Genomic DNA, 14,571 nt, shown 5'->3' with positions numbered 1-14,571 from the left:
GCCTAACGGGTGATGGACAGTAAGGAGGGCACTTGTGATGAGCTCTGGGTGTTCTATGTAAGTGATTAATCACTAAATTCTACTCCTGAAACTAATATTACACCATATGTTAACTAAAATTTAAATAAAAACTTGAAATAGATAAAAAATATTTACTATTTAAGTATAGTTGACATCCAATATTATATTAGTTTCAGATGTAGCAGGGAACAGATTTTTTTTTTTTCCCCATGGCCATATAGAGGCAACAGGCTAATCCTTACATCCCAAATAGGGAAAGGTTTTTTTCAATTTTTAATTTATTTTTTAAATGTACACGCAAGTTAGTTAGCATATGGTGCAACAATGATTTCAGGAGTAGATTCCTTAATGCCCCTTACCCACTTAGTCCCTCCTTCCTCCCATAACCCTTCCAGTAACCCTCTGTTCTCCATATTTAAGAGTCTCTTATGTTTGTCTCCCTCCCTGTTTTTATATTATTTTTGCTTCCCTTCCCTTATGTTCATCTGTTTTGTATCTTAAAATCCTCATATAAAATATCATGTGACTTCACTCATAGGGAAAGGTTTTTAAATGAGCTGTCTACCTAGATCTGGGGCCCTTAAAGGTTTGACAAAGCATTTTCTATCAGAAATAGAGAAGAATGAGAAAATATGACTATATTGGCAAGAGAGCTTGTTAAAAAAACAGAGATCTCCCCAGAAGATGAAAAATAATGGGAAATCCCTCATGTGTGTTTGGTAGCTGTAATTTATATTACTGTACTGGTTTAGGAATACCCATTCTGAATTATTTATATAAAACTGGAATCAGACTTTTCATAACCCTGGGACATCTGTCAGAAATAGATGCATGTAAAACCTGTCTGGAAAACATGCCCTCAAATAGACAAAAAGGATTCTCAGGGACAAAGACCACTAAAGACAAGCTCCTGAACAGATTATTTTATATACCTCCACCCACAAATTATTCTTTATTAGCAAGAGGAAAATTCAACCCCATTATCAAATTCATTACCAAGAACTTCTGATAATGAAATCACCATATGAACAATTCAATAAATTTGTATTGTTTAAAAAATAATAAATAAACAAATAAATAAATAAGTAAATAAATAAATAAATGCTTAAAACTATTAAATACATACTGGATAGAATAAAATTGAGGAGTAAAAAACCAAGGTATTATCAAGAGTGAAAATAGATTTGAAAAACAAATACTACTTCCAGAAATGAAAAATACAGTCACTAAAATGAAATATACAGATGTGGCAAATAACATTTTACACGTAGCTCAAGAAAAATTAATAAACTAGAATACAGATTTGAGAAATTTCCAGGAAATGTACTAACTTAAATTTTAAAATGGCAAGTTTAAAAGAAAAGAGACATGGAGGGGTAGGTCCAACATATTTAATTGGTATTCCAAAAAGAGAGAATAGAAAGTAAGGAAAAGAGACAACAGCAAAGAGTTAATAGCGGAGAATTCTTCAGAACTGATGACATATAAGAAACCACAGATTCAGGAAGCACAATGAGTCCTGGTTCAGATAAATACAATAAAATCCACCATCAGACATCTCTTGGTGAAACAGGTGATCACCTATTATGAAAAAAAGATAGCAAACAGAGAAAACAGATTATCTATAGCATGCTAGGGAATATGAGGTTAGGAGAGGTGTAGAAGAAATATTTCTCTAGTATACTAAAACAGTGATTTAATGTATTTCTACACTGCCCATAAAAAACAAGGAAATGGAATAGTGATTTCCACCTGTTATCTAACATACAGGATTAAACCCGTGGAAATATATTAAACCCTGTGTGAGGGTAAAAACAATTGGGCAATTATAAAGTGCTAAACAAGTAACAGTAAAGTAATCATCTAAGTTAACAAAAGCTATTCAGTCAATCTCTGGGAAGAGATTATAAATATGGAAAAGCATCATTCTCTGAAATTGTCAGTACACAAGATGGCATAAGTATATGCCACATGCATACATGAAAATATATGTTTAGGAAGGCTATGGTCATTTTTCCCGGCTCAGCCAATTTATCCTAAGGTTCTTCTGCCCATCTTCCATTCATTCTTGACTAATTCTGTGGGAAATAGTACTGCAATTTAAGAGCCCCATTTCAAAAATTGTATATTATGAAAAACCATAAGTAGGAAATATGGCGTTGTTGTTTCCAAAATATTCCACTAAAAAGAATAAAAAGTTCTAGATGGTCTATGTGTTCAGTGAACAGTTTTTTTATTCAACATGAAGACTTTCTTGGTATGGCATTACAGCTGAGCTTTGGACAAAAGATGCCTGACCAGAAGATACTTAAGTCTTGTTCTGCTAATCAACTGAGATAATCCCTTATAGTGGATATTCTTCAATATAAAAAATAATCACAGACATTTATCCTAAAAATATGATAACTGGAAAACTATTTGTTATCAGTTGGTTAACTGTACTTGTAGAGATTCCTCTTATTTTTAGATAGAGAGTTCTTCAGGATAATTTGGGTTCTACAGTAACTTTAAAAACAAAATATATAATAAAGAGTTTAAACCCTATTTTGGTGTTTTGGGTTTTTTCCCCAAGAGGAACACTATCCAGTGACTTTCTAATGCAATAAAGATAAAATCCAAACTGCCACTGATGTATAAAACCATTCATAATGTAGTCTCTTCCCTACCCCAAACTTTACCTATTATTCCTTTCCTCTCAGCTAGTCATGATCCTTAAGTGTGCAACACTGATTCCCAATCACAGGTGTCTGCTCTGCCAGAACACTTGACACAAGCAGTTCACAGTTATTTACATGGATAGCTCATTTTTGCCATTAGGTATTAGATTAGGCCTTCCCCGAGCCCTAATGTAAATAAATTTCCCAGGGGCCTTCATCCTAGTATACTGCCATATCATTCTCTTGGCATCTATGGCTGTGTGAAATTTTGAGAACATGGACTGAGAGTCCACTATTATGCCAGGCCCTCTGCTAGGTGCTGGGAATATAATGGCAGAGTTGGATGCGAGCAGCTCAGGTTAGCCGAAAAAATAATTAAAAATAATCATAAGGTAGGAGAAGTAAAATGGTAAGGAAAAAACAGACAGGTGTCAAAACTTTCAGTTGGGGACCTAATTAACTTGTAAAGACATATAAAATATCTGAATAATGCTTCCAAGAACTACAACCCAAAATGAGGATATTTTTTAAGGGACATTTAAATAAAATGCTAGTAAAATTTTATTTTGGCAAAATTAAATGTTACAATGTTCTCATTCCCTAAAAACCAAACCAAAAAAACACAAAAATTACCTGCATCCAAACAAACAAATCAAAACTATGGTTAATATATTTGTGATTGAGATCACAAGTTTATTGAGATCACATTTATTTCAGCTTCTAAAAGAAGGTCTTATGAGCATATGTATATTGAAATATCAACAATTCACTTTTACTGAGATGTTCAATTGTCAGTCAGTAGCTCTGGTTAGTTTCCAGTTGTTTGTATCTATAGTGTGGAACTCTTGCATCTAATTCTACTTGATAGCTCTTTTTCCAAGGAAAAACTTCAAAATAAAACTTCATGGAGGAGGGAAAGTCAGGGGGACTGCTGGAAGTTTCTCAAAGAAAAGGACATCTGAAATTGAGGATATAAATGGGAATCCACCAAGGGAAAAATGATTGGGGAATTTGTTATTTTATTGAATTTTTAAAGCTTTAATACTATGCACTGATGTACCACATGGAGTTTTCACAGAATAATACTGGATAATGTATGAAAGTTATGTGTTATACATCTACTTCTTAAGAAAATGTTTATTTCGGGGGGGGTGTGTGTGGAGCGTGCATGAGTGGTAGAGGGACAGAGAGAAACGAGAGAGAGAATCCCAGGCTGGCTCTATGCAGTCAGTACAGGGCCCGAAGTAGGGCTTGATCCTATAAAGCATGAGATCATGACCTAAGTCGAAATCAAGAGTTGGACACTCAACCGACTGAGCCACCCAGGTGCCCCTGTTCATATACTTTTAAGTAAATGTTGATGTAATCTTGTTTGGATCCTTCTCTTATTAAACAAAATGTTGAAGGAGGGAAATCTGAATATTTAAGGCTTTGGATCAGGGAATTATTACTTATATTCATATATGCAACAATTATGATGTTGGGAGCTTTAACATGACCACAAATTAATTGACATTACAGAGAGTTTTAAAATTTTATGATCTACTATTATGATGATTATATTCAATTTAAATATTTTCTGATTACCAACTCGTCTGTCAGTAACTATGATAAGAAACAAAGAATGAGACTGGCCAAGACAGATCTGTCCTTTTATCTCCATGCTACCCTCTCAGCTTGCCAAGGACATCCTTGGCCAATATGTAAGGAAAAAAGCCACCATTTCCCACCCCCCCCCCCTTACACACCTCGAAGCACTAATTCCCATGTAAAATGGCAATAGTGACTAGATGTGTAACCTGCATATGGCAGACATCAGTACGTTATTTGAGTTCTCAGCACTTCATTTCCTCAGGTTATAAAATAAGCGCAGACATAGTAAAAATGGTTGCTGAGAGAAAAAGAAAAAGTGATTAACTAACAATGAACTTCAGCCCAAGTGTAAGGAGTCAGAGTGCTGAGTATAAGAAAAGCAGTTGAGGAAGAGGTAGCAAACCAGGGTTCTATACTTAGCTCTACTTTTAAGTGACACTGCACAAGGCAAGGAACCTCCTGAAACTTTCTCTTGTAGTGGTTCTGTTCTGTAACAACTTGCCAAGAATGGTTCAGAGTTTAGAGAGAAAACTGCATGAGATTTAGAGATGTAAATGAAACAAATACTGGCCAATATTCTCTGAAAGTCATGCTTTTTAAAATACAGTCAAATTCAGAGGTGCTGGCAGATTCCAGCTTGTCTTCCCTCTTCTCGGTTCTGTGACTGGCTCTTTTTCCTGACCACTGGCCCTGCAGACTAACAACAACTGCAGGCTTACTCCCAGAAACAGAGGCAATGCTCCCATGGACTTGTCTACCAGCCTCCAGGGGTCCCTCCAGTGGCTGGACATGCCTGGGGACATGTCTCTGATCCACTACCTTTAGATCCTTAATTCACAGCTTCTTCCACAATTGAGTAAGACCTTATTCCTACAATAAATCCCTTATGCTATAATACTTATAACGGTTCTGCTGCCTTGACTGAATCCTAATGTATTCCCTCAGCTGAAAAACTGGGGTGTTAGAAGACCTACACATTTTAAAATGTGATAATTTTTATGTATAAATTCCCTTCTCCCAACATACACATAGAAACACATTTTGACTAAAGACAGAAGCCGAGTAACGTACTCAGAAGGAATGAATGAAAACCATCGTAAAGGTTATTATTTAATATTGGTCAGGGGAGGGGGCAAGTTATTCATCAGTGAATATTTTTTATATGTTTTGAATTTTACCTGTAATACCTATTGAAAAACAAAAATATAATCACATTAAGGTTCTGTTTATATTTCTATCAAGATTAGTCAGTACTACAAAGTACATCAGGTCTAAAGTTCCTTCTTCATTTGGATCAATATCTCTCAGAAACATTCAGAGCCACCTGATCTGCTAGCTCTACATAATCATCTAATCATTCAATCTTTCATTAATTCACTCAAATCTTTAATATATTCCTATTATGTGCCAAGTATAATATTAAGTACTGGGTATTCAGAAGTGATAAAATATGCCACGTTTTCATACTCCTAGCCTGTTGGTCTACTGCTTTCTTAGTTCAAAATGGCCCCTCTCCACTCCTGTCACCCATACTCTGGAAACAAATTCAGAAGCTGTGTACTCTGAAACCATCCCTGAAAACCTACCCATAGAGTTCATCATTCATTTCTTTAAATGTTCTATTTTGTATCTATGTCAGTATTAGATTTATTGTTTAAGTGTCTGTCACATCTGTTAGCCCAAGATGTCCTATGTACATGGAATGTATTTATTCTGATTTTGATGTGGCTTTTCTGTAATCCTAAACATCCTATATTTACATCTACCAGTGTACTTCACTCACTGCACTCTAATAGGTAATTTAACTATCAACTCTTTGATTGGACACTGAGACCTGTAAGGGATGGACACATATCAGAAATTATTTCATTTTGTTTCTCTAGCGTAAAAGACATTCTATGGCATATAATGGTTGTTCTAAGTCTTAACTTTCAACAGCATGGCAAGACCATTCAATGGGGAATGAAGAGTCTCTTCAACAAATGGTGCTGGGACAACTGTATATGCACATGCAAAAGAAGAAAGTTGAACTTTTATTTTGTACCATAGATAAAAAAAAAAACAAAAACTCCTCAAAATGAATCAACAATCCAGCTATAAGAGCTAAACCCATAAAACACAGAATAAAGCATAGGTATAAATCGCCAAAAAGAATAAAATACCTAAGAATAAACTTAACCAAGGAGGTAAAAGATCTGTATTCTGAAAACTATAAAACACTAATGAAAGAAATTAACGAAGATACAAACAAATGAAAAGATAGTCCAGGGTCATGGATTCGAAGAATGAATATTGTTTTTTTTTTTTTTTTAATGTTTATTTATTTTTGACACAGAGAGAGACAGAGCATGAACGGGGGAGGGTCTGAGAGAAACACACACACACACACACACACACACACACACAGAATCCCAAACAGGCCCCAGGCTCTGAGTTGTCAGCACAGCGCCCGACGCAGGGCTCGAACTCACAGACCGCAAGATCATGACCTGAGCCAAAGATGGACACCTAACCGACTGAGCCACCCAGGCACCCCGGAAGAATGAATACTGTTAAAATGTGCATACTATCCAAAGAAATCTTTGGATTCAGTGCAATCCCTATCAAAGTACCAACACCATTTTTCACAGAACTACAATAAATAATAAAATTTGTATGGAACCACAAAAGAACCTCAATAGTCAAAGCAATCTTGAGAAAAAAGAACAAATCTGTATGGATCACAATTACAGATTTCAATATGTATTACAAAGCTGTAGTAACCAAATCAGTATGGTGCCAGCACAAAAACAGACACATAGATCAATGGAACAGAGAAAAAAGCTCAGGAATAAACCCATCTACAACAAAGGAGGCAAAAATATACAATGGGGAAAGATAGTCTCTTCAGTAAATGGTGTAGGTAAAAATGAACAGCAACATGCAGAAGAATGAAGTGGACCACTTTCTTACACCATACACAAAAATAAACTCAAAATGGACCTAAGAATTAAATGTGAGACATAAAACCATGAGAAATCCTAGAAGAGAACACAAGCAGTGATCTCTCTGATATTGGCTATAGAAACATTTTTCTAGGTACGTCTCCTAAGGCAAGGGAAATGAAAACAAAATTAAACTATTGGGAGCAGGACGAAATAAAAAGCTTTTGAACAGTGAAGGAAACCATCAACAAAACAAAAAGGCAACCTACTGAATAGAAGGTATTTACAAATGATATATCCAATAAGGGGTTAATATCCAAAATATATAAAGAACTTATATAACTCAACACCCCTCCCCACCAAAAACAAACAAACAAACAAACAAAAAAACAACCTCAAACAATCCACTTAAAAAATGGACAGAGGACCTGAAGGCAGTTTTCCAAAGAAGACTACAGATGGCCAACAGACAGATGAGAAGATGCTCAACATCAGGGAAATGCATATCAAAACTACAATGAGATATCATCTCACACCTGTCACAATGGCTAAAACCAAAAACACAAGGAATAACAAGTATTGGCAAAGATGTAGAGAAAAAGTAACCCTTGTACACTGTTGGTGGGAATGTAAATTGGTACAGCCACTATGGAAAACAGTATGGAGGTCCTCAAAAAATTAAAAATAGAAATACCATATGATCCAGTAATTCCACTACTAGGTATTTACTCAAAGAAAATGAAAACATGAATTTGAAAAAATATATGTTTAATGCAGCATTACTTACAATAGGTAAGATATGGAAGCAACCTAAATGTTTACTGATAGATGAATGGGTAAAGAAGATATACATATAAGTATACACATAATGGACTGTTATGCAGCCATAAAAAGGATGCGATATTGCCATTTGTTTTTTTTAACATATGAAATTTATTGTCAAATTGGTTTCCATACAACACCCAGTGCTCATCCCAAAAGATGCCCTCTTCAATACCCATCACCTACCCTCCCCTCCCTCCCACCCCCCCATCAACCCTCAGTTTGTTCTCAGTGAGATATTGCCATTTGTAACAACATGGACAGACCTAGAGGGTATTTTGCTAAGTGAAATAAGTCAGACTGAGAAAACAAGTATCACATGATTTCACTCACTTGTGGAACCTAAAAAAAAAAAAAAAAAGAATAAACAAACAAGTAAAAAGCGGAATCAGACCTATAAATACAGAGGACTGATGGTAGCCAGAGGAAAGGGGGTAAAGGGGATGGACAAAATGGGCGAAGGGAGTGGGAGATACAGATACGTTACATTCAGTTATAAGTCACCAGAATAAAAGGCCCAGCATAGGTAATATAGGCAATGATACTGGAATAGTGTTGTATGGTGACAGACGGTAGCTACACTTGTGGTGAGCACAGCATAACAGACAGAAAAGCTGAATTACTATGTTGTACATCTGCAACTAGTGTAACATTGTGTGTCAACTATAGACAGATTAAAAAAATTTTTAAAACATGGATATAAAATTTCATGACCTTGGATTTGGCAATGGACTCTTAGATCAATTATAAAAATTTGTGCAAAGATCATTATCAAGAAAATGAAAAAATAATTTATAAATTATGTATCAGATAGGGGTATAGCATCTAGAATAAAAAAAGAAATCCCATAAATTATCAACAAAAACCCAAACAACTCAATTTAAAAAAGGGCAAAAGGCTTGAATAAGCATGTTTTCCAAAGAAGATATAAAAATGGTCACAGAGCACATGAAGAACTGCTCAATATCACTGATCATTACGGAAACGCAAATCAAAACCACACCCAAAGGATGGTTATAGTTAAAAAAAAAAAAAAAAAAGGAAAATAAGTGGTGGTGAGAATGTGGTGAAACTGGAACCTTGAGCATTGCTGGTGAAAATGTGAAATGGTTCAGCTGCTGTGGAAAATAGTTTCGCAGGTCCCGAAGAAAGTTAAACATAGAATTACCATATAACCCTGAAATTCTATTCCTAGGTATATATCCCTAATATCTGAAAACAGGTAGCGAAACAGGTACTTGTACACAAATGTCCACAGCAATATTATCCATAATAGCTATAAAGTGGAAACACGCCAAGTGCCCATCAACAGATGAATGGATAAACAAACTCTGGTATTTACATACAGTGGAATATTATCCAATGATAACTAAGAATGAAATACTGACACATGCTACAATGCAGAAAAACTTCCAAAATATTATGTTAAGTGAATAAGCCAGACACAAAAGGTCACATATTGTATGATCCCATTTATATGAAATATCCAGAATACATAAAACCATGGAAACAGAAAGCAGATTGGTATTTTTCAGGCACCAGGGGGAGGGAGAGAGATGTAGAAGAAAATGCTTAATGGGTAAGGGGTTTTACTTTGGGATGACGAAAATGTTTTAGAACAAGATAGAGGTAGTGGTTATAGACAGTGGTAACGGTTACACAATATTGTGAATACACAAAGTGCCAGTGAATTGTTCATTTTAAATAGTTCATCTTATTATGTGAATTTCAATTCTTTATTTTTTATATGTTCATTTACTTTGAGACAGTGACAGAGTACTAGCGGGGGAGAGGCAGAGCAAGCGAGGGAGACACAGAATCCGAAGCAGGATCCAGGCTCTGAGCTGTCAGCACAGAGCCCGACATGGGGATCGAACTTGTGAGCCGCGAGATCACGATGTCAGCTGAAGTCGGATGCTTAACTGACTGAGCCACCCAGGCGCCTCAATTTCAATTATATTATTAAAACACACACAGGTACACAAACTCTTTACTAAAATGAATTAAAGAATGAATAGGAGAGATACAGCTGAGTTAAGGAGAGACGGTCATAAAGTTTCCTAGGAAAATAACCCCACCTTCTTTGTTGATAGAATTTGCAGTTCTTTTTTAATTTTTTTTTTTTTAATGGTTATTTCTGAGAGAGAGACAGAGCATGAGCAGGGGAGAGGCAGAGACAGAGGGAGACACAGAATTCGAAGCAGGCTCCAGGCTTTGAGTTGTCAGCATAGAGCCTGACATGGGACTCGAATGCGTGAACTGTGAGATCACGACCTGAGCCGAAGTCAGATGTCCAACTGACTGAGCCACCCAAGCGCCCCTAGCATTTGCAGTTCGTAAGATGACCTATAAATTATGTAAGGTGGAATTTCCTGCATCTGAAAAATGAGTGAAGCGGAGGAAAGATGGGGCCCTGGCTGATATGTGATGTTAACAGATCAGGACTGGCGCAGTGCATGTGAGGTGTGCACCAGATCCACCACGCAGGACCAACTGCTGGGAGTGTTGGCTGCATCCCTCTCTGAAATGTACCTTGGTCGGCAGTGGGAGATTTTTCACCCAAATTTACACCCCAAATTTAGGGGGCATATGCTAAGTGATATGTTAAGAGCACACAGAAGGGGAACTTTCTGTGTTCTCATGGAAGCTCAGGGGGAGACTTCCTGGAAAATGTGATGTTTATACTCTGAGGCCTGATGAATGATGGGAGTTAGGCAAGCGAACAGGGTGGGTTAAGAGAGCTCCAGGCGGAGTTCACATACCAAGGCCTATTAGCAAGTGACAAACCTTATTTTCAGGAAGCTGAAAGAAGCTCATTATGAAAAGGGCCACAATGAAATTAGAAAAGAATGTGGGTGCCTGAAGAAGCAGCAGACTACCACCTGGTATTTGGTTTTAGGCACATTATTTACCTTGGGAGGCCTCAGACTCCTCATGTAGAATTAGAGAAAACAATTCATACCTTATAGCATTACTGTTAAAATTAATTTAAATAAGTTAGGTAAGTGATAAGCATTTTATAAGCAATTATTAAAGTTGTTGCTATTATTAATGCCAAGACGTAGATAAATATAGTTTTGGTAGTATAAGGGCAGAACCCCAAAGCAATCAGCATTGCAAAAGGCATACAAGAAAGTTTACACACAATGTTTTAAAGAAATTCAATCAACAAACCACCATGGTGTGTTATAAGCAACTAATGTTAGTGAATCTTATAAGCAAACACACACACACACACAGACACACACACACACACACACACCAAACAATATGAAAAGTGAAAAAAACAGTGAATGCTTTTTAAAATCATAAAGACTTTCAGGTTTACAATATAAAAAAAATATTTTTAATGCCTAGTATCTTTGTTCTAGCAAACAATTCTACCTAACTTTCTGATAAGAAACCACGAGTAGTCTTGGTGAGATGGCAACGGCTCTCTACAAATCTTGTAACTCACATTCAGGACTAATTCCTTTAAAAATGTTCTCTGTGAACATAGGTGCTTTTAGTTAAAGTGGACTAAAAAAATAAAGGCAATCCAGAGCTTTCGTTACTTTCCTCCTCTTATCATCATAAACAGAAAGGAGAGACTTAAATAATCTGACCTTGAATACAACGGATTTCAAGGAAAAATGTGAATGTATCCTTAGCCCTGAAGTACAGTCTTTCATCAATAGCAAGCTTTAAAAAAAACAAAATGCTGACACAGTCTTAAATTTGTAATAATTACAGTGTAACAGATTTCCAAGAAAAATCATTAGCTACAATTACAAAATATATTTTATGTTTGTCATGAAATGCAGAAGTGGTACCAAAGCACTTAGGTTGGGCATGCTAAAGATTTTATCACTAACTGTTCTGGTAATGAAATATTAGAAAGTGTAGAAAGTTGCTCAATAATTTCCTACCTGCTGGCCATATTCCACTCAAGGGCTGGATTTTGAGAATTTCTTTCACTCTCTGTTAGCACCCCTCGTGTGCCACTTTCCTTCTCCGGTTTTAGTTGATCCCACTGTGCAGTACCAATATTGATGGACTGCAGATCTATTTGGTATTGTCTATCTTCAATTTCTGATCCAGGATCTCGAAGAATTCCCAAGTTCAAAGCTCTCCTGAAAAGGCAATGAAAAAAAGTGAATAGATAAAATATTGTTTATTTTGTTCACTAACATAGTAACATTATCATTTTTTTCTTTTGGATTACTGATGGATTCACTGGGCTATTCAAATCTCTGAGGCAGGTAAGCTGCCACATAGGAGGCCTTGAATGTATACCCCAAAGTTATCATGTCCAGTACTCTACCCTACAATGATTTTTTAATATTGTTCCCAGCACTGTGTTGTTTTCCTAAATACTTTCACATACATGATTTCAATCCTTGAGATGTTGTGGAGACTCTATTATCTCCTTTTTTACTAAAGAGGAAACAATTGAGGTAGAAAGACTTAGCCAAAGGTACTGAGGTAGTATGTAGCAAAACCACAACTTAAAAATCCAGGTTTTCTGACTTAAACCCAGTCTTCTCTCCAATGCTAATAACCTCCCTTCCTCAGGCCTTTGATGTCTTGTTAGGAAAGGTGATAGAGCCTTGTTGATCTTTTGTACTCCCTTACCCTTTGCCCTTGTTTAGGAGACTAAGCTGTTGAGAAGACTATATTGTTTACTGACATAGAGGCACAGTGAGGATAACTGACCCATAAAGAGTTGAAACTTTGATCTTACTAGCCCCAATGTTGTGCAAATGAATAAAATTATCAGTAACATAAAGCTAAATTAGAGGAAGTAAATTGTTAACTTTTTCATGAGGGTTTTAGAATGAAAATAACAAGACAATATGGTGGGCAGGAAAGAACTGGGTTCAGGTTCAGAGGTCAGGTAAACCTGTTTGTGTGAACTTGGGAACTTTTTGGTTTTGTTTTGGTTCACAAATGCTTTAAATGGAGTTATCAAAAGGAAAATAATATATGGCCCTAATGAAAGTTTCAATCAGCACAAAAAGTGAAATAATATAGAGAATAAAAATATTTTTACTAGCACAAATATTGAAAAAATCTATAATCTCAGTTATTAGAAAAAATACAACTAAATTAATTACAGCAATTGAACATTAATGAAATTAATTGGCAGGGGGTGGTGAGAAGGGGAAGCATGGGTTGTGGTGTAAAAACTACAGAAATAGGGTAAGAATCTGATTAAGACTAAAAGTAAGCAGTGTGGAGCAGACCATGCCCAGAGGCTGGTCAAATACAGATGGCAGGTAGAGGACTACTGAGACTCAAGATGGCAGGTGTGTGGGCCAGATGCTAGGGAATGGATATAGCATCGGATGCGCCAGGCAAGGTGAGGGCTGATACTAATGAATTCAAGTGAAGAGAAGAGCTGGGAGAGAACTGGAACTAAATGAGCAGGCAGTTCAGGTAAGGAGATGTCAGAGGGGGTTATAAGAGGGAGATATCAGAGGGGGTTATAAGAGGGAATAGGGAAACAAACAGGCATTGGTCAAGAAACCATAGCAGGAGCCAGAGAAAGAGATGGATGAATTCTCAGGATCCCTAAGGTAAGAGCTGAAGCTGTTTTTTTTGTTTGATTGTTTTTGTTTTTCCCTTTCTTCTCTTTTCTAAGTTTGAACAATTGCAGTCCAGGAGGACTGGGCATGCAAAGGAAAACAGCCTAAAATTTTACTTGAACCAAATAATTGCATTAGAAATAAAGCCCATAAAATGGACATGAACCTTTTCAATTTGCCCTAATGAAGGCAAAGAAAAAAAAAGAACGAATGAGGGTGCAGATGGGATGGAGTAACATTTAGAATATCACTGTTTTGACAGAATACTCTTCTTTCATTTTAATATTGGAATAATTCTGCTTAAAGGCCCATCTCAGACTTCACTTTCTATTAACACCTTCCTGACCAGCCTTTCTCCAAACTCCCTCTCTCCCTAATCTGTACTGTTGGGGTCTCTCTAAAAGTACAGTAACATCACAATGACTTGTCAGTTTTTCCCAACATACCATAAATTTCTTGAAGTCAGGAACAACTCTCCTATCAAGCCATCAGTAAATGCTGTTTCAACTCACTGATTTGAACTGACACAAATCTTGATACATCTCAAATGGAGAACCTATCTGTCCACAGTAGTTAAGAACACAGTCTTTAAACAGTAAACTTCTGATTGGGATGCACATAAATTCAAACATACAGCAAATATCTTGGGCAGTTGGTGGTCTAGCCTATTCCTTAGATTATTATTCCCCATAGAAAAGTTACATTTCCTTATTTTAAACTAGCCAATGCTTTCCACACTTTAAATAAATTGCGTAAACATATTTTTAAGGTGACCTAAAATACTTGAAGAATCCCTAAAGAAAAAGTATGTTATGAAATATAATCAGTGCTCTATTAAAAGACAAAGTAACCCAGCCCAGCATTAACATCAATCTATTTCCCTTGGCACATGGACGCTATATATAATCATAAGATTACAACCACAAAACCCTGAATTTCATCAGAGTTTTTCATGTAGGCTTGAAATAACCCACATTTTTTCTTGGT

The 14,571-nt window shown here is 36.2% G+C and overlaps 1 protein-coding gene across 1 annotated transcript in view; it reads right to left on the bottom strand.

Annotated features, from left to right (window-relative positions):
* VPS13B (vacuolar protein sorting 13 homolog B) overlaps positions 1-14,571 on the bottom strand; it is a 795,867-nt gene that overhangs the window by 280,118 nt on the left and 501,178 nt on the right. The window contains 1 exon segment of the mRNA XM_042923372.1: positions 11,926-12,129. Within this exon segment, the coding sequence (XP_042779306.1) occupies positions 11,926-12,129 (204 nt within the window).

The sequence above is a fragment of the Panthera leo genome, chromosome F2, assembly GCF_018350215.1.
Source record: "Panthera leo isolate Ple1 chromosome F2, P.leo_Ple1_pat1.1, whole genome shotgun sequence".
Taxonomy (NCBI): Eukaryota; Metazoa; Chordata; class Mammalia; order Carnivora; family Felidae; genus Panthera; species Panthera leo.
This window is presented reverse-complemented; position numbering and strand designations above follow the sequence as displayed.